The sequence below is a fragment of the Drosophila navojoa genome, chromosome 3 (genome assembly GCF_054131105.1).
Source record: "Drosophila navojoa isolate 15081-1374.11 chromosome 3, UAZ_NAV_1.0, whole genome shotgun sequence".
Taxonomy (NCBI): Eukaryota; Metazoa; Arthropoda; class Insecta; order Diptera; family Drosophilidae; genus Drosophila; species Drosophila navojoa.
Genome location: NC_142891.1, coordinates 23,005,507 through 23,026,230, shown reverse-complemented (window position 1 = coordinate 23,026,230; position 20,724 = coordinate 23,005,507). Strand labels below are relative to the sequence as shown.

Below are 20,724 nucleotides of genomic sequence, written 5' to 3'. Positions count from 1 at the left end.
ATATTAACTTTATTCCTCTCCATCTCTCTCTCTCTATTAGGTCGGCCATAGACCACTGCGTGGCAGCCATAGCATATCGGATCTAAGTCTAGCTGCGAACTTCGATGGATCGCGCAGCGCGGGACCCTCGCGCTATACGAAGCCAGGTAAGCATCGGGCTCTTGAGTCAAGTTAGTAGATGGCTTTGATGTATTATTCCTGAAATGAGTTAAATGAAACGTAGGCTAATCCGTCAACTCTTACAATACGCTGCCTCGCCCACTCTCTCTCTCTCTCTCTCTTTTTCCATTTCTTTGTCTCTTGTATCCCCATTGCGCTCACTGCGGCCCGAAATGTGTTGGTAAAACTAAATCGTTTGGAAACGAATCTTGAATGTGTGTTTTCTGTTTGTTGCTTTTGCTTTTGTTTTGTTTTGTTGCCATTTGAACTTGTCGAATAACCCCTCCAGTTGATTCCCCCGATAATTCACAGTATATTAGATCAAATGCGGCAACTGCTGCGCAACAGCAACAGCAACAACAACAGCAGCAGCAGCAGAAGCCGCCTCAACAACAATATCCTCAGCCCTACGGCTGCCCTGTGCCGCAGTTCTTTAACAGCGCCGCCTCCAAGTCGAAGCTGCAGCAGAACTTTCAGACCATGCGCCAGGTGCAGCAGCACTATCCGCCCTATCCGCATCATGTGGGCGTTCACCAGATCCATCCGCCGCCGGGCGTGCCCTTTAGCCATGGCCCCGGCTCGTATGTAACGTCGAGGCAGGCCACGGCGCAGACCACGCCTCGGCCGAGTGCTGCCAAACGCAATCCGGCGGGCAACAATCGTCGCACGCCGAGCATTCTCAAGCACTACAAGTCGTGTCCCGTATCGCCGGTGCACGAGGAGGTGGAGTGGTCGATGGAGGCGGAGCGAGCGGCGCCAGTGGAGCCCAAGCGGCACTCGGTCTATGCCGACGATGCGCGCACAATTCTGGACATGATTCATGCGGACACCGAGAAGATGATCGATGAGATAACGCGCAAATACGGCGATCTCGATGAGCCCGCCAGATACCCCGCGCTGCCCGCCTCCTGCTCCATGCCGGCCAATCTGCGCGCCCTGGACAGCGCCAGCGGCAGATCGACGCCAACGGCGACGCCGCCGCGCGCGCAGTACTACGTCTACCGAGAGATCTATCAGTGCGAGCGCAAGGTCTCGCTCTCGGACATACTGAAGCCGGAGCAGTTCGCCGACACCCAGCAGCGGCTCGAGGAGGCGCGCTTCCTGGAGACGCAGCGCCACTCGAGCGCCAGCTTCTTCCTGAGCAGCTCGGGCCAGCTGCCGCATGAGCTCAGCCAGGAGTCGCTGCTCTCCGATGGCGGCAGCTACTGCAACAGTCTCGAGAGCGTGCTCTCTGACGAGAGCGACTGCAAGAGCGCGCCGCTCGATCCGCCCTCGCTGGAGCCGCACCGGCCGCTGCAGGCGATGCAGTGCCATGCGGGCATACGGAACTTCATTTTGCACGGACCCGTGTCCAAGTCGTATGGCAGCAGTCCGAATGCCTACGGCAGCTTCGACTACTACATGCGGCAGGAGACGGCGGCTGCAGCCTCGGCGGCCACCTACGACAGCTTCGATGTCACTGGCTACAACCTGAAGCCGCTCACTCCGCTGCCCAGCTCGAAAACCTATCCACGTCTCGCCTCAGTGCCAGGAGGAGGAGCTGGAGCAGGAGCTGGAGCTGGAGCAGGAGCAGGTGCAGCCACTGTGGAGCACATACCCTCGATGCGCTCGAAGAACAAGCAGTACACGTCGAGCGTGAACAAGAGTCTCAGCACAGACTTTGCCCAGCAGCGGCTGCAGCAGCAGCGCAGCTCGAATCCTCTGGCGCAGTCGCAAGGGCCGCAGGGCCAGTCGGGCAATCAGCTGATGTTTGTGCGCAAGCAGCTCAAGTCGTCGAAGCCACCCATACCGGCCAAGCCGCACAATCTGGTCTCCACGCTCACGTGCAATGTGGAGAAGAGCCAGGCGGGCGTGGGCACGTCGAGGACGGCCACGGTGGTGCGACAGTTTGAGCACAATCTGCTCAAGTTCGAGCGGGAGAAGCAGCGCACGCAGCAACGCACTCAGCCCCGGCCCACGGCGTCGGCCATGAGGAATTCGGTGAGCAGCGGCGCCCTGGCGACGCACAGCTGCCTGAAGAAGGTGTCGCGCTTCGACACCAGCGAGAGCAGCCGTCGGGCCACGAGCGTGCGCCAGAAGTCGCGGCCGAAGATCAGCGTGCGCTTCAATACCGTTTCGCAAATCAAGTATACGCCCAGTGCGAAGAGGGAGCAAGCCCATCTGAATGACATCAATAGCAATGCAGTTGAGTCGGAAACGGAGACGGAGCTGGAGGCGGAGGCGGAGGCGCCTCTGGTGGGCAGTCTGCCCAGCGATTATGGTGGGGAGCGGAGCTTCGAGATGTTCTTTGCCGAGAATGGAAATGCGCCCGAGAACATGGAGAATATGCAGAGTCTGAAGCTGTATAAGAAGCCCGAGCTGCAGGCTGTGGTCGACGACATCCAGCAGGAGCGGGCCAAGCAGAAAAAGAATAGGGATAATGTGGAGCGATCGAGTGGTGGTAATGGTGGTGGTGGAGCCAACTCCACCAGCAATCAGTGCCAGGACATAGCCAAGAAAATAGACATTATTGAGAAACTGATAGCCATGGAGGAGCGCAAGATTGAGCAGATCAGAAAGGCCACCGAGACACGCTTGCGTCCCTTTGCCTGCAACTCGAAGGAAAAGGGTTACGTGAAGAGTTTGACGATGAATTTCGATATGCTGGCGCGTGCCCAGGACCAGCAGTCGCAGCTCTCCGCCGATCAGCTGGCGCCGAGTGATGCGGATCTCTGTGCGTATGCGCGTCACATACGCCGGAATTGCAGCTTGCCGGATGTCTTGGAGAGCTCCGACTTTGGCTACCATCGCACGCACAGCAATGCCAACGGCAATGGCGATCGCGATGGCGATGGCGATGGCAATGATGTGGAGCTGGCCAAGGAGGTGATTGCCGACGATGATGACGATGATGGCATCGAATTCAGGCATCGCGATGCGGAAGGTGATCAAGTGAATGCCAAAGGCGATGCTCATCAGGGGCTGATCATCGATCGTCTACAAGGTTTGAGTGCTTGAGCCTCGATGTTGTAAAATCCACACAAACATTTTTGTTTTCTCTTTCTCTCTCTCTCTCTGTTACTCTTATTGTTGCCATATAAGTTGTACTCTTCGCACACGCATATTTATTTGCTTTGTTTGCGGCACAGACTTGATTCGTGTAGCACCTGCCCCGGCATGTGAGCCCCGCCCAACTAATAACCGTCTACGCCTTACTTACAGGTAATCCCAAGTTGCTCAATCCCATACCCATTGAGGAGTCGTCCATTCGTCGCGCCTGCTCGCTGAGTGATCTGCATATGGGAAACTTTGGCAAGCGTAAGCGCAACGACAAGCTCCCCCCAGCCCCTCGCTTCAGCTCGAACTAATTCTCGCTATTCTCTCATCTCATCTGCAGCCAGCAAATCCAATGGCACGCCCCAGAAGCCAGTGGCCCAGCATCGCAACGGCAACGTGACTCGCTCGGCCAGCAAGCGGAACAGTCTGCAGGGCAAATCGGCCCTCGGCGCGTCCAGCAACTCCATGAACGTACTCAATCAAGTAAGTACTTGCCACGGGATTCAAACCCTTAGCAGCCTAACTAAAGTTGTTTGTATTGCAGAGCGATTCGGAGGCAGAAGACATCAATCGATTGCGGAGTGCGGGCAGTGGACAAGGACGCAACAATGGAGCCATTGGTGGGTATTCTGTGTGTGCTTAGAAGAATTTGCGACCAAGAGATGCTCTGTGGTTACTAAAGTAGCCATTGGTATCGATACTCTTCTATATAATATGGAATTAGCAAAACTTTGAGCATGCAATTAATCAACTCTTTTGTGCCTTGCAGCTACCTCACGACAGTACAGCAACAAAAACCCCAACACCAACAGCAATCGACGCAAGGCTCCAAGTTTCAGCAGCGGTAAATTTGTTGACGAAGTCAATGTGAAACTAGAATTAACTAATCAATCAATTTGTATTCGATGTATGCAGGCACAAACATGCAGGACGACTCCAGCTCCGAGGAGACACCCAACATGGCTGCGGGCAATAAGCCAGTGGTGCCGCCCAGGCCCCGTAATTTGGGCTTCGATCACAAGAGCAAAGTGAACAACAACGCGCCCAATGCGGCCACGCCCAAGCAACGAGCGGGAGGACTCGGGGATGACTACGAAACGGCTGAATGTGAGTGCAAGAATAGCAGCGGTTGAATACTCTAGATTAGATGAGTCTGAAATTAAGCAGAGAAGACTTGTAAATGAAGATCATGTCCTTGAGACTGACCTCTCCAAAAGCTGTACATTTCGATCAGTCACAGATAGATGAATAATAGTATTCATTATACGAGGTCTATTAATTTTGAGTTCTTTTAGAATTAGTTGTTTGTAATATCTATTGTACTCTATTCATTCCCTTATAGAATCTCTCTAAAGATTTTATGCCGATTCTCGAACATTACAACAAATTATTAAACAATTATCGAATACACGCAACTCAAGAGCCGCCTCCTTACATTGCTCACATCCTTAACTCTAAAGAACTGAGACTCTTTTATGAGCGGTATAGGAATTCTAAATGAAATTCTAAATTTCTCGATTTCTAGCTGAGGCCCTGGTGCACAATGTGATCAACAAGTTGTATACAACGACGCAGTCGGCAATGCAGCTGCATGCGAATCTGAAGAACTCGTTGTTACTGAAGGAATTGGAAAATGCTGTGATTATGTCCCGGAATATGCTTGACAGTATAACTCACAATCGGTAAAGTCGAACTGGAGCTTAAATTAATACTGATTCACTTATATAAATCACAATTTGTAATTTGTAGACAAAACGATAAATCGCCCTCGGGCCAGGGCTATAATGTTAGCAGTGGAACGGCTGGCGGCGACATTGGAGATGTTAACAATCGTGAACAGATATCAGGAACAGGCAATCTGGAGAATGGCGATTATCTTATGATGGTGAACAACTGTGCCGATCTATTGAGCAATTTACGCACTAAGCACAAACCCGACGACTGTGAGAATAACTCCTAGTGTGTAGCGTTTATATTAGGCTAAAAACAACAAATGGCAAAAGCAAACCAACTAAATGGATTAAAACCGAACTAATATTTATTAAATTTAAACTCTTCCAAAACAACACTAAAACTGGCAAATGGCAAACGACAAACTAAAATACCAACTTAATTGTAATTGATATCTATATGCTATATTATATATAAATACGCATTAATAGCTATTGTAAAGATTCCGATATATATTATTATTATTATTATTATTTTTTTTTTTTGTTTGTTTGTTTATTCTTTAGTCAGATATTGTATCTCTTAAGTAAGTCTGCGTATTTGTGAGCGTGCATTTTGTTTGGCTTTGGTCTAGATTCATTCACTTTTGTAAAGTGTGAATTGAATCCGTAGCGCTTTAAGGTCTATAAGCAATTTATATTTGTTAAGTGTTATTTGAGTTTCAATTATTTTTCTCATCCATGTCAGAAATGAAATTGGCCATAGAACTATTACAACATAAACACAAAACTGCAAAATATTTGATTTATTTTGCGATTCTTAAACTTAGAATCAAGCCAACAGACATATATATAATTCAAGAATACGTTAATGAAACATGAAATTTTGTATAATTTGTCAAGAGAAATATTATTGTATACATTATTATTCTACATACTCTGTTCTGTGTACATTAAAGTTTAATTATTTGATTGTACTCGAAACAGTTATACCTAAGCATTGAAACTAAAACTCTTAAAATTTACATATAAATATATATTCTACACTTTAACATTACAATAATTTACAACTAAACTAAAATGTATTAAAATTAACTTAACCTATTATAGAACAAAAACCCTAAAAACATTATTTATGTCCATTAATGCTATTCACTCCTACAAAAATCAAACAAAAACAAAAACTATAGATTTGTAATTTTATCGAAAGTAATACAAAAAAAAGAGCATAATTTTTAAAATATTAACATTGTATTTTCATCTTTCTTTCCGTTAGTTATTACTAAAAATAATATCAAGCTCCAGGCTGTTTGTAAATTGAATTTTACACCTATCTTCCTTCGGGGCGTAACTGACTCTAAAACTTCGTCTCTACCCAGGCAATAGAATATCACATTTGGTATATATGTGTGCACATATTACATATAAAATGTATTTTACATGTTTGGGCTGGGCAAACCCCTAATACAATTAATCACTAAACTACACGCAAACTAAACATGAATTTACTAAGAATAAAAGCGATTCCATCAATTGTGAGACTATGAAATAAAATAAATAACATGATTTTTAGCAGCACAACGGGAGAAAAAGAGGAGTTTCTTAAAAGTTTTAACTTTTGCGAGAGGTCGTTATTTTTCGTAATCGTAAGATCTTATGTGCGTAAGTAATCTAGATTTAGTGTAATTATCTTTGATGGAATGGTCTGTGCTCACAGAACAGTCTCTGATTACGTTAATGACGTATTTTAGTTTAGGCTATTCATGATGCCATAATTTCTGGGAAATGGATTAAGGAAATGTCTTATTGGAGCTGATATATGAGGTACGGAACATTTGCTCCCCAAATGAAGTAGTATTTTAATCCAAGAAGACAATTTATTGACGTAAGAAAAATGAAAAAGAATTACTTAAGCCCTGCTGATAACTTCATACTTTTCAAAACAGAGCTTATTTCTTATTAAAAATGAATCACGGATATAGTGTAATCTGATCAAACCTCTTCTGGGTACAACCAATAAAACTGAGCATATGGATAGATTTATGCGTATACACATGTAGGCACATGTATAATCTAGTTAGTTTTAAAAGCAACTCGTATTACAATATTAAAATACACAATACAATAAGACATATTACAAGATACACAAATCCACAACAAAATCACAAAAGGAACCACAATGGAGGCGCTCCGGCGCACTCAGTATAGGGACGACGATGACTTTACGGAAGGCACAGACTGGGAGGATAATAGGACACGGCGTCATTTTATCAGTAAAGTCCTCATGATCATCGCCGTAAGAACATTTCTCCAAACGGGTTCATTTCAAAGGAGTCTTATGTGTCTTATATGTCTCTTCAGTTCCAAATGGCTTTTACAGGCGGATGTACTGTGGGGGTCCTCTTCTGGCCTGCTGGAAAGAATACGTTGAAGGAATCTTATTACTATTATATAGGGGCCGGTGGAATGTTCGTCTGTAGTACCGTAATATATTGTTGTAGAAGACTAGCTCGAAAAGTGCCACTCAATTATTTTCTACTATTTGTCTATACTATTTTCACTACGCTGCTGGTCTGCTCTGTTACCGTTCACTATGAAACAAAATTGGTGAGCTATTACACTTCAGGTTCCAAAGAATAGTAGTTCATAAATAGTAAGGAAATCGTATAATGCTTTGTTACAATATTCTTAATTAATCATTCAGCTGCATCCTTAGTCCTCATCTTCTTGTATCCAATTCTCTTCAGATTTTGTACGCTGTGGGAGTGACTGCACTACTTTGTATTTGCCTCACCATATTCGCAATGTGCCTTCCATGCGATTTTACAGGATGTGGCCCATTTCTATGTGTGGCGGGAATAGCTACATTTGCTGTGGGATTACTTGCTTTCCTAATGAAGGATTCTATAGTGCAAATGATTTATTTAAGCATAGCCCTTCTTGTATTTTCTCTATTCTTGGTGTATGATATACAGTTAATGGTCGGACGTCACAGTAATCAGTATTCTGAAGAGGATTATATTATCGCAGCACTCAGCATTTACTCCGATATCATACGAATATTTATAACTTTATTACAATTAATTGGCCATATTAGATCAAAAGATTAAATCAAGTATATTATTGTGCAAACCAAGTGGTGTTTTTTATAGGTTTGTTAATTCTTTCTTTTTAAGTCTTACAGGGGTTATATACCCTCGCATATCAATTTTGATCGATAGTAGAGGAATGACTATAGTTATCTTTCTACAACCATTGGGCTTTAGCATTGACAGTCTCTTGTTGCTGTAATTCACGAAATAGACGGACAAACTGATATGGTTAGAACGTCTGTTATAGACTCCGTTGTCGCTCTGTCCACTGTCTGACGATTCTACGTTGTAATTGGTCTTTTTCATTGGGTTTGTGCCACACAATATGTTATTATTAACATGCCCAAAAACTTTTTTCCATATCGATCAAATTGGCTCTCGCACACCTCGTGTGTGTTCATTAAAGCTATCAGCGGGCTGACCGGCACAGCAGGTGTTGCAATGGGCACCCTTACACGGTACTCGAACACAACTGGAGCTTTAAAACTTTATAGCCCCTTATTGTGTCGCCATATGCGGCCATTCATTGGGTCTAAACTGAACTGGACTGCACGTGTACTTCGTTTCGTGGCTGTTCAGTTCATTGTTGACCCAAAGCCAGGAAAAGTGCCATTGATACATTTTCAGTCATTGGGGTTCAATTAAATTGTATCAATATTGAACTAAGCCACGGCTTGAGCATGTAATTGGTGGAAGGTTCATCCCCCAAAGGTAGAAAGCAGTAAATCGGACGTTAGAACACGCAAAATTATGAATTAGCATAAATAGAATACGGCAAAATGAATTGGAAGAAAGGATATGGAATAAAGAATGTAAAAGAATGAGTTAGGGTAAACTAGAAACAAGTAGAAAGAATAAGGAATGAATGAATGAGACAGAGGGAACAAGGAATACGGAAAAAGAAAGCGTAAAAATGAAAAAATACGGAAGATTAAAGACGAGCGAAAGAAGTTGGCAGAATAAAAAAAAGGAACTCAGAAAAGGCAAAGATGAATGAAATAAGAGGAAGGTGGGAAGATGGAAGATTATGTTTATCAAGTTAATTTACAGTTAGTTATATATGTCTATGTATAATAGCAGCAAACTTAGTCGTGCCCTGCCCACCAGTACTCCCAGCTCTTCGTAGACTGAAATTTGAGGAACTTACCGGCGGAGCGTTCCGTTGTTCAGTTGCCCAAATGACAGGGCCACTCAATCAGCCCAACTAGCGCGAGCTCCCCAGTTGGACTCGCCGAATGCAGCTTGAACAAAAGGCATTCAGAGTTTTATTTCAGTTGCATTCAAATATTTCTATGAAAAAGTTATGTTAGCAGGCTGAGATCTGAACTATTGAGTTGAGCATGCGACAGGAGTCTGCTGAATGCTCTGTGCTGGATGAGTGCTCGCAGGAATATGCTTAACATACTAGGCAAGTGTAGCTGAATGGCTGAGAGACTCAAGGCAGTTGTTCCATTTCCCACACTGAAGTGAACTGACTAGATAGATAGAAGCTGTGGCAATGTACGACGATGATCTCTTGTTGTTGTCGTGTTGTTGTTGCTGTTGTTGTTATTGTTGATGATGATGATGCTCGGCGGGCAACACATTCAAATGCATTCAACTTGATGTAACGCGGCTCAATTAGTTCGGTTCAGCAGCTTCCAATGCAGATTTCCGAGCGATCCGGGATGCCATCCTGCCCTGTTGCCCATTGTCGCCAGTCGCCAGTCGTCGTAGTCGCCGTCGCAGTCGCAGTCGTTGTCGTTGTCGTCGGCTTTATGTCAACTCCTTACACGCTTTTTCACACCACCGACACAAAAACGCCTTGCTGCCCATTTGTGCTGCCTGAGAGGCCATGAATATGCTATACCTATAATATATATGTATGTATAGAGAGGGAAAGAGAGAGGGAGAGAGAAAGTTTGAATATAATGTGACACGACTCGGATTGGACTGGGCTGGCTTTTATGCATTTAGCTTTATGATTTTGCTTGACAACCGCATCCATTATGAGCATCTCCCTTGCCCCACCAATTAGTAGTCAAAGGCAAGCGATATATATGTATTAATTAGTAGATAAAAGTAATATAGACTCAGCGCAGAGCTGAATTTTGAGTCTGTAGAAGCAAAAAAAAAGATATAGTTAGTATATAATTTTGTTTAGTGTAAAGACTTTTATGTATACAAGGCGCGATTTTTGTGGGCGTGGCTGCCACTGCAAAGAGATTGATGCCGTTGTGATTGAGTTTATCATTATTATCATTAGCATTATTATTTTGAGCACTAAAAATATTTGAAAAATTAACAAAAGGAACAAATCTATCTAGATGATTATGAAAGTAGTGGAAGTGGAAGTGTTTCATGCAATTAGAGTTAAGACTATAATGGAGCCAATATGAAAGAAGAATAATAAATTATGTCTGTGGACAGGGCGTAAGTAAACTGAGTTGGAAAACACGGGAAACTCACTGTGGAAAGTGTTGTTGTAGAGGAAGCAGGGCAACACCGTGAAGGGGAACGAGAATCCATCCATCTGAGGCAGCTTTAATGGAGACAGAAGGTGAGCTGTATATACTTTAGTAGAATATTTTTGAGTACAGTTGGTAAAGCTTAATTCTTAAGTTGATTATACTTATTCACCAAAGTGAAAATAGTATATTTATTGGTTTTGTCCAATGTCTGTCTTGTCGGTCCATCTGTCCGGATGAACGCAATTATTGAAAATGCATTTTCCAATATATTAAAAATGCTGAAGAGCTAAAAAGCTGAAATTGGGTATATAGATCAAAATCATCAAGCTATGGCGGATATATCTACGTTCATTGGGGCGCTACAAATTGGGCTAGAAACTCAAAACAAATCTACTCAATTGCTGATGGGATGTAAATAAGTATTCTGCAGTTGGTAACGCCCGACTGGAAACGTTCTTAGTTGTTTTATATATTTTCTTAATAAATCAGAAAAATTGTGTCTAAGTAAATCTCACAATAGAAAATGTTTTAAGTACCGATCAGTTCATTTTATAGAGCGTTTTAGCTGAACTTTTACTGAACTCAAAATGAATTAAAAGACAGGTTAGCTTCTTTGCTATGTGCAGAGTATTCGCCAGTCGGATTGAGTAGTGTATGTAGTAGTGCCATTCGGCTACAGCTGCGAGGAAGAGTTGTTAATGCAGCTACATGGTCACATTTAATAGTTTCCAAGCATTAATACACTCGCTCCCGCCCAAGCAAGGGTCGTCTCATAGGTGAGCAGCAGCATCTAGGGGGCGCGGTATGGGTCGTCACCTCGACAATTAACGGCACAATTAAAAACAATACCAACATGTTGTTGACAACGCTCCACGCTCGTGCAGCACTAAGTGTTTTGTTGTTGTTTTTTTGAGTGTGGCAAGAGACACGCCCACACCACTCGCTGAATGCCCATAATCGTAGCGCGAGACACAAGAGCTAAGAGCTAACAGCTAAGAGCTAAGAGCACCGAGCACCGAGCACCGAGCAGCGAGCACTTGGGCCCAAGACAAAACAGCCCTTGTGCAACGGCAAGATGAGAAAATGCAGCTTTAGCTTTTTACGATGAAAATTGTAATCACAACATATTGCACTCGCGCTGATAAGGATAAAGATACAAAGCTGATAGGTCACAGCATTTAGCCAAAGATGACAATGTGACCTCACCCCGGCTCCGGCTCTGCCCTGCCTCTGTCGCGCTCCGTGTGGCTCGTCCAGCTGCCTCACTTGGATCACTTAAGACCGTAATCATATCCGGAAGAGATTATGCTGCAATTTACACCCGAATGCGCCGAACACTTGAGCATTTCAGTCTCATCTCGCATTGTCCCAGCCAGCATCCAGTTGGCCCCCTCGCTGTGGCTTGTAGGTGATGAGTTTCCCATCTCTCTCTCTCGCTCTCGCTCTCGCTGCCCCTGTCTTTCTTTATCTTAAACAATGGAATTGGATTATAATTTGTTGTTGTTGTCGTTGATGGCAAAGTGCTTAAGCGCGCTTGAATGAGACACGTTGTTTGGCTCGTTGTTTCGTGCTCGAGTTGTATTGACACAATTTGTGCACAATTTCTCTTAGCCTTGCGGGGCGTGTCACAGATTTGTTGGCCCGATATGAGTTATTAATATATATACATATACATATATGTATGTATATGCATACACATTTGGAGCCAATTGAAGCAGCAATGGCGCCTCGCAAATTGTTTATGCGCCGTAAACAATTTGCCAGACATAATAAACAAGCATTTCGAGTCGCAATAAATATGGAGGTACTGAAGTGGGCGGAACAACAATTATATTTGTATTATTAGATAACATCCTCCGATAAGTATCTTATGGAGCAGAAAGGAAGGAGGAATCCAGTCGAGAGATACTCCAAAGTGGACAAATAGAAAGCTGCACACCATATGATCTATTTATGGTAAGAACTAATGTGGACATACATATATATATATACATAGTATACATATATCTTAATTCAAGAAAAGGAAAAACATATTCAGTTTATGGATCTTAAGCTGTCTCAATTCTTTTCAGCTCTATTTTGATGAAGATAAAAAATTCTTTTCCTTTTAGCCTGCAAAAAAAAATAAATAAAAATAATAATAATAATAATAATAATAATAATAATAATAATAATAATAATAATAATCATAATAATAATAATAATAATAATAATAATAATAATAATAATAATAATAATAATAATAATAATAATAATAATAATAATAATAATAATAATAATAATAATAGAAGTAAATAAAATAATAACAAGAACAATTGGTTCACAAATAAAAAAAAATATATTCGTCAGCTATTAAATTTCCAACTTAATAAAAGAATTATGATTTTCAAAGACTTATTTTTAAAATAATTTATTCAGCTTGAAAACTTAAAACTCAAATATCATTCATTAATTTAGAATTACCATTGATAATAACTTCACAAATATAAATTATATTACATAAAAGTTTATCATAAAATATGCTGCAAATATATTCACAAATGTTTAGGGAAAATCTAAAGAGATCCAGCCTAAGCTTTATCTAATTTTAATAGTGATAAGTATTTAAATAATCTCAGAGCAGTCAAGCTAAAAATAGATTTAGTATTACATATTTACCTGTTAGCAAAGGTCGACTTCTGGCGACATTATAATCAGCTGAATCACTTATTTAGCTAACTGAGCAGATATGGTTTAATTAGCTTAATTAATGATGACATCAGTTCGTGGCAAAGAAGTGTCAAGGATTTATGATTCAGAGATTATCTGAGTAAGATCTAGAGAGCCGTGGGTTTTCGGGTTTCAATAGCCAAGGACTTCAATTAGCCAAATAAGGCGGCTGTGGGCGTGTGTGTGTGTGTGTGTGAGTGAGAGTGCGATTGCGATTGCGGACGAATGATGATGGCTAGCGGATGGTCGGATCAAACAGATGGAAAGGACGGTTAGATGGCTGGATGGTTGGACCTGTGGCGAAATGCCACTCGAATGGTCGTTTGGGCGTGCATAAAGCAAACATCAAAAGGAATCAAATCAGCGCGCGGACAACATGACAAAATGTTAAGGGCCATCGATGTCAGCCATGGGGGTTGGCCTTTGACATCGACAAGGCGGAGGCGCAGATACAAATCGTCATCGTCATCGTCATCATCAGCCAACTGGCATTCAAAAGGATGCCGCGAGGCGGTGTCAAAAGTCATTCTCAAATATTTTTTGGCACAAGGCTTTACAGCACACACACACACACACAATGAGTGAGAGAGAGATAGAGAGCAGAGACGTGTACGGGTGGGTGGATTTCTGTTAGCCAAAGAGGCAAAACGAAGAGCGATGAGTGGACTTTTGCCAGTGGGCGGTCTGCTTAGGCATATGCTCGCAGATAGAGAGCATTCGCAGTCGTTTTTCTGCATTTGCATAAAGTAATGCTGCTGTTTTTTCCTTGGCTCCCATTTGATTTGATTTCGCTTAAATTATTCATATCCAGTCAGCAATTGCATTGAGGGTCGACCCACAGAGGATTGCAACAACAACAACAACAACAACAACAACAACTGTGTGTGATATGTCAACTGAAGTGGCAGCAGCACATGCAGCAAATGCTGCGTGACAGAGAGAGAGAGAGAGAGAGAGAGAGAGAGGTAGCATTAAGAGTAGATCAAGAGATCTTTGAAATGAATAAATTATAATCAACATATGAAAAAAAATATATATCCATATCAACATTAATTGCTCTGTTTGTTGTTGTTGTTGTTAATGTCACTCTCATGATGTCTTTTATTGCAGGACAATAGAACTTTAGGAAATTAATATTGATATTAATTTGATAAAATCTGATTTCTCTTCACAAGAAACTATCCATTGACATAAGAGATAGGAAAAAAACAAATATGTTAAGTTATTTCATTAATTACGGAATTTTCGGATAGTTCAAAAAGACATTACGTTAAAATTTATCAGCTACTCTATATATGTATTATTATGAATGAATGAATACATTTATTTACTCATTCATGATAATATATTATTATTCATTATATACATATATAAATATTAATATAAGTAATATGATAACACAAATCATGAAAGAATATTTATTATCATACATATTTATTATCATTTATTTAGAATCTTATGAGCATAAATTCTAAGCATTATATTTTATACATTTTATATTTTTTACTGATTACATTCTTGCCCACTGGATAAGAAATCCTCAGCCATTTGTTGTTCGCTCCACATAAGCAGCTCAGTTGCATTTCTATGAGCAACCAAGTCAAGGGCTAGTATCATAGTGCGACTTGAGGCTCCAGACGGAATGCTGCTTGCGCGAGATCAAAGTGCAAATATGCAAATATGATGGTGGGCGTGTCAAGCTGGAGTGGCCAGGCAACTCACCTTTAATTAAATTGCGAGAACTCAACGTGTGCCACGCCGATTTGACGGCAGCCATTAAGACGCCTCTTCAGCAAATGCAGCATTAATTGTTTTCATTAAAAAGGGGCCATGCATTCCATTTGCATTTCTTAAATGCACGCGCGTATGTCGACCAGGTCTGAGTGCAGACAGATCTTTGGCAAAATGGAAGCCATTCAATGTGTATTCAATGGGAGTCGGAGAGTCGTGAATCGCCTGAGAGTGATTGAACGTTGCGAAATATTTCGCAAAAAACTTATCTCTACTTTAAATTCAACTAAATGACGATCCACTCCTCTTTGTCAAAAAGTTTCCATGCTATATGCAAAAATTGTATATGTATGTCTGAGGAATAGATTAATGATGAATAATATTAGTGAATACTCACGGTTCAAATATATTTTCTATATGCTATGAAGACGATTGATAATATGAAGACTAAAATAAAAGAAAGACTCTCTTAAAATAATCATAATAAAAATCACATATGCCCAACAAATGTACACCCATTAAATCCTTGAAATACTCGAATTTATATTGAAGAATTGATTTATTGCTTAAACATTATCAATAATTTCGCTTAGTGCTAAACAATTTCAATGATTTCGATAAAATTTGATTCCATTTCAACCAATTCATAAATACATAAATATATATAAATACATATACTTAGTAATGATGATGAAATTCTTGTTGTTTTTTTTTTTTTTTTTGTTTTTCTTCTTCTTCTTTATCTTTTGACATTTAGATTTCGCAGAGTCTAGATTACATTTCGAACTAACTAGATTTAGTACACGTACACTTAAGTGAGACAGAGACAGATACACAATCCGAGTATCCGCAAAGTTCAATAAACTATTTACAATTTGTTGTATAAATAAAATCGACATTAATTTGCTCTTCAAATCACACATACTATATAAAGGTATATATAGATATAGATATATGTATATATAACTATTGTTGCTGTTGTTTTGTTTTCTTGTTCTTGTTCTTGTTCTTGTTAGCCTAAGGTGCTGTAGAAGAAAAGATTCTCGATTGGAATGTTTATTGCACAGGTTATTGTTGAAACCATTTGGTGGGAGGCTAAGCATTTAGAATAGACCATTGAGAGCGCGCACAGCATTGCCCAGGGTCGTGCCGCTGCTCTCCGCCGGAGCAGCCTCATCCGTGGATGTGGCTGTGGCTGTGGCTGTGGCTGCTGCCGTCACGAACTGCAGTCAGTCGATGAGCAAGTCGCTGCCAGACTTGGCTTTCGTCATCGAGGTTGCCGTGCAACTGGCCAGGTTTTCGGCATAGTATCTCTGTCAAAATACCTTCGCTATGAACGGCACATTCTCCAGTGCAGCGGCTGTCAGCCGTTGCTGCTGCTGCTGCTGCTGCTGTTGTTGCTGTTGTTGTTGCTGCTGCTGGTGATGCTGCTGCTGCTGTGCAGGATGCGTTAGCTGCAGGAACGGCGAGCTGGCCGGGTAGTCGCCGTGCAGACCCACAGCTGGCGCCTGCAGATGATGAAAGTGAGTGGCCGTGGCCGTCTCCTGGTAGGCCGTCCGGGTCCAGGCCGAGTTGCTGGCCTCGCCGCTGGACAGGGGCGGCGTGGTGACATTGATGGGCGGCGAGAGGCTGCCCGACGAGGAGTCCGGCGTCAGCTGGCTGGCCTGGCTGTAGTTCGAGAGTGGCTCGCGACGCGTGTACTCCCGACGGCGCTCGTAGGCCGGCGGCAGATCGTCGTCCAGGCAGTCGCCGCCCAGCTCGTGCAGCTTGCGCATGTGCTTCTTGAGATCGAAGTTGCGGCAGAAGCCCTTGGCGCACACGCGACACGTATACGGCTTTTTGTCGTTGTGTGTGTGCATGTGGAAGGTGAGATTGTAGATCTGGTGGAAGGCCTTGTTGCAGATGTTGCACTTGTAGGCCTTCTCGCCGCTGTGGGTCAGCTTGTGGTTCTTGTAGTTGCCCTTCTGGTGGAAGCCCTTGCCGCAGTACTCGCAGACGAACGGCTTGTAGCCGGCGTGGATGCGGGCGTGGGTGTTCAGGGTGGAGCTGCGATTGAACGCCTTGCCGCAGGTCTGGCACTTGTGCGGCTTCTCGGAGGTGTGGATGATCTTGTGCCGGCACAAGGTGGACGCCTGCCGGAACCCCTTGCCGCACACCTTGCACACGAACGGGCGGGCGCCCGTGTGCACCGGCATGTGCCTGGTCAGATTGTAGTGCGCATTGAACACCTTGCCGCACTCCAAGCACGAGAACGTCTTCGGCTTGCCGCCATTGGCCGAACCCGGGCTGCTGTCCTCCAGCGAGCCGTGCGGCGACGGCGAGCGCGAGCCTGGCCTTGCCGCTCCAGCCACGGCCGGCGGCAGCGGCAATGTCAGTGGCAATGGCGGCGTTGTCACCTCGCCCGGCGGCGAGCGCTTGCGCTTGAGATTCGCGTGCTGCGTGGCATGGGGCGTGCGCATCGGACTCTTCTCCAGGCTCTGCTGCGTCGCCAGCGGCTGGGCGGACTGAGCAACTGCAGCAGCAGCAGCGGCCGCAGCCAGCGGATGGCCCAGGTTGCGTCGCAGCGTCTGCGAATGATGCAGCGTGGCATTGAGCGAGGCTGTGAAGCTGCTGATGTGGGCGGCGCTGGCCAACGTCTGCTGCTGAGCGGTCAGCGCGGCGTACTGAGCCGCGGCAGCGGCGCACATCAGCTGATTGGGCGCATAGTAGAGCAGGGGATACTGCGAGAGCAGCTCCTGGTGCCGCGTGCTCACAAACTGTTGCACGGCGCTGGCCGAGGCCGAGGCCGAAGCCGAGGCCGAGGCTGAGACTGCACCCGAAGCTGGGGCAGAGCACAGGCTGGAGCCAGGCACATATTTCTTGAAGGCCGAGTCGTAATTGATGGCCGTCATGGCAGCGGGCTCCTCATCGTCCCCAGTCACCTCGATGGGGCTGCAGGAGCGCTCCGAGTCGGCGTACGAATCGCGCTGCTCCTCCTCCGGAGGCAGCGATTGCTGTGGCTGTTGTGGCTGCTGCTGCAATTGTTGCTGCTGCTGCTGCTGCTGTTGGGATGGTTGCTTGTGGTCCGGCTCCATGATTTTGGCAATGGAGAACTTGAGGGGACACGCGCGCTTGGCATCGCTGCCAGCTGTCTGGTTGCCATCGCTGGCGGCGGTTTCCATGATGGGACTCTTCGATGGCGGCATCATAGCGACAACACCCGATGGACTACACGGTTGCATGCCACGCGGACTCTGCAACAATCAAGAAGGGAAAACAATAGAGTTCAGTTAGGGACGTGTATGCAAATAAGCAACGGGTTATCAATTATAATATCAAGCATACGCCCCATGGCTGTGCGGCCAACTGTAAATTATTTGTGGCAATACAAACAAACGCAGCGGAGACGCTAAGGCGTGGCCCTAACCCCATCACTTACTCGACTCTAATTTTATTCTCCATTTTAAGTTAAGTACATTTCTCCCAAAAAGCTCTCACACACGGGGAGCCGTCATTGTGGCTGCTTAGTCAGCGGGTCGCAATTAAAACAAAACCACAGCGATATACCAAAAATTAGGCAAAACATATTCTATGGCAGCGCCGAGCGGGTTATTGATTGTGGGTTTGATTCTTAACCCGTGCAGCCTTTAGCCACGCTCGACTAGCCACGAACAATCGCAGCTCGCATTGCAGTTCATCTCCCCGAGTCAGCATATTGCCACAACTCAATGCAGCTAAATATATATATGTATATGTATATATAAATTCAAATTCATATATCAATCATAACACACACGATTCACGGCGTATTTTTTGGCGCGGGTCTTGCGCTGCTTTTATTTGCACCTCATTAAATTGTTTACACTTGGCTGCAAGTGTAAAGTCTACCAATCGCCGTCTCCACGGCTGCTTCCTCAAGTGTTCATAATGCGCGACATCCGTTATGGAAACGGGTCTCGCCTCTGGTCTCAGCTCTGCGTTTCTCCTCTCCCCCCCTCTCTCTCACTCACTCACTAACTCTCCTTCTCTGCTGGCTGCCGTCTTTGGGCTTTGTGCCCGCTCCTTGCCAGGCGTCGATGCATGGACTACATTTTTAATTAACTTTATTTGACGCTTCAGTAAGTAGCTCGCATAAGCTTGGCCCGCTCTCTGGGAGCTGGAGATGTGCACACATAGTGTGCTTATATCAAGTGCTATTAATTCTATTAGGCCTGACCATATGAGGGCGTACGAAACTTTATCCCTCAATTGATTCTTGACACTCGCTTAATCTGCGGAGATGTAGTGCGAAAATTTGTGGAAATATTTCCACAACTCGAGTACTCCAATTAATACTTTGTTTATGAACTCCAATATTTCCCAAATATATACGGGTGGGATGTAACTCTTGAAGATCTAGTTATTTACTATGTATAAGTATAAAATATATAATATCTATAGAAATAATATTTAATATATTATTTTTTAAAAGGTTTTTCATAGTCTTATAACAAAAAATAAAATAAAATTGAAAAAAGAAAATTATTAAAAAATATTCATAAAAAATGTTCGCTCCTAATTTTTTTAAATAAAAAATTATAGAAATAATATTCCTTCTCAATATTTTATTTAATCATCTTAAAACCCATTAAGTTTCTTTTGACACATATCTTAAGAAAAGTTTGATAAGTTCTGAGTTTGATAAGTTCTAAGTTCTAACACAAACCTAATGATTATCTCATTTGATTTTTTCATAAATATTTGAAGATACTCGAAATATTACTTAAGCAATTCAGAAAAAGAAAATTTTATTATTAAACTCTAACTCGACAAATTAAAAAAATTTTTAAAATTTTAAATATTTAAATTAGATATGTATTAATATTAATATTATAATATTACTTATTAATTTCAATTCATCATTTGCATTTCTATTTAATTTTTTGTAATTTATTCCAAACATCTATTAATTATCTAGTTTTATTATCTAGAAGCTTTCACATATTATATTTTAGTTAAATTGGTGTATGTAAAATATTAATAATAAATAAGATATTAACGTCAATTTTTAAAAGATGGCCGATATATGCCTTTAATATATATTTATATTTATATTATTTGCCGTTGTCTACACTTTAAAACCCAATTCACTTTCACTTCTCTAATATTAACTGATTAATGAAGAATAAATTTACATATTGTTAGGATACGTACAAAGTAAACCATATTTAGGCGCTGCCCAATCGTATCCAATTTGCGTGCGCTGCCCCGAAATGCCACAAGGTGAATCAATCGAATTCCTTCACTCGCACAATTATCAAATATCGCATAAACTTTCAGTTATTATCACTTGTCAATTAGTTAATATATTCGTTCCGTTTGCTGTTGTTCTTATTTTTGTTTATTTGTCTTCTTCTTCTTTAAGCACTAACGCGATGATGAACTTTTGCTGTTCCGCACTGACTCAGCGACCGAAGCGGAATGAAAGCAAACAGAGCGTCGTGTGGCCTTAAGAATAATGAAAAGGACTGCCAGGACGACAAGGACTCACTGACTCACTGTGACTCTGGGCCCGAGCCTGTTAACTGAGCAAACGCACTGCCAGCGAGGGGTGCGGAAAAAACTACCCTTAAATTCGGTGCACTGTCTTTGGCTGATGTGCTGTGCGAGCGAGATGGCGCGATAGGACTGCCTGAGCACGGCTGGCAGCCAGAGGGATGAAGGGAGGTAGTATGACGATAGGACAGCCAAAAGGACGTTCGCCAACATCATAATGACGTTCAGATTGGATGGGACAACAACAACAACCACAACAGCAACAGCAGCAGCAGCAGCAGCAGCAGAAGCATTGACGTTACTGTAGCGCTGTTAACGTCGACGTCGGCAGCGGCAGCGACGTCAACCGCTTTATGAATTTCA

At 43.1% G+C, this 20,724-nt stretch overlaps 3 protein-coding genes across 14 annotated transcripts in view; 2 read left to right on the top strand and 1 right to left on the bottom strand.

Annotated features, from left to right (window-relative positions):
* Wdr62 (WD repeat domain 62) overlaps positions 1 to 6,049 on the top strand; it is a 66,025-nt gene extending 59,976 nt beyond the window's left edge. For 7 of the 12 annotated variants that reach the window (XM_089258636.1, XM_089258638.1, XM_089258635.1 and 4 more), the window contains 9 exons: positions 41 to 146; positions 449 to 3,142; positions 3,361 to 3,456; positions 3,536 to 3,678; positions 3,740 to 3,815; positions 3,965 to 4,039; positions 4,111 to 4,302; positions 4,721 to 4,877; positions 4,945 to 6,049. In XM_089258636.1, coding sequence (XP_089114762.1) covers positions 41 to 146; positions 449 to 3,142; positions 3,361 to 3,456; positions 3,536 to 3,678; positions 3,740 to 3,815; positions 3,965 to 4,039; positions 4,111 to 4,302; positions 4,721 to 4,877; positions 4,945 to 5,155 — 3,750 coding nt within the window. In that variant the 3' untranslated portion in view covers positions 5,156 to 6,049. Of the gene's footprint in view, positions 1 to 40; positions 147 to 448; positions 3,143 to 3,240; positions 3,330 to 3,360; positions 3,457 to 3,535; positions 3,679 to 3,739; positions 3,816 to 3,964; positions 4,040 to 4,110; positions 4,303 to 4,720; positions 4,878 to 4,944 lie in introns of those variants that run through there. The other 5 variants (XM_089258644.1, XM_089258643.1, XM_089258642.1 and 2 more) reach the window with 2 other exon arrangements.
* Positions 6,050 to 6,889: 840 nt separating this feature from the next.
* LOC149091835 (protein lifeguard 1) lies at positions 6,890 to 8,001 on the top strand. The gene is made up of 3 exons (XM_089258676.1): positions 6,890 to 7,161; positions 7,227 to 7,472; positions 7,613 to 8,001. The coding sequence occupies exons 1-3, from the start codon at positions 7,045 to 7,047 to the stop codon at positions 7,973 to 7,975; spliced, it is 726 nt and encodes a 241-aa protein (XP_089114802.1). The 5' UTR covers positions 6,890 to 7,044; the 3' UTR covers positions 7,976 to 8,001.
* A 7,822-nt stretch (positions 8,002 to 15,823) lies between these two features.
* Positions 15,824 to 20,418, bottom strand: erm (earmuff). The gene is made up of 2 exons (XM_030387018.2): positions 20,020 to 20,418; positions 15,824 to 18,080 (listed from the first exon to the last, which is right to left on the bottom strand). The coding sequence occupies exons 1-2, from the start codon at positions 20,029 to 20,031 to the stop codon at positions 16,164 to 16,166; spliced, it is 1,929 nt and encodes a 642-aa protein (XP_030242878.1). The 5' UTR covers positions 20,032 to 20,418; the 3' UTR covers positions 15,824 to 16,163.
* Between the last annotated feature and the right edge of the window lie 306 nt (positions 20,419 to 20,724).

Coding starts and splice junctions, on each gene's coding strand:
- LOC149091835 (XM_089258676.1), top strand. CDS start 7,045: ATGGAGGCGCTCCGGCGCACTCAGTATAGGGACGACGATGACTTTACG. Junction 7,162..7,226: donor AAGTCCTCATGATCATCGCC/GTAAGAACATTT, acceptor ATGTCTCTTCAG/TTCCAAATGGCTTTTACAGG. Junction 7,473..7,612: donor TTCACTATGAAACAAAATTG/GTGAGCTATTAC, acceptor AATTCTCTTCAG/ATTTTGTACGCTGTGGGAGT.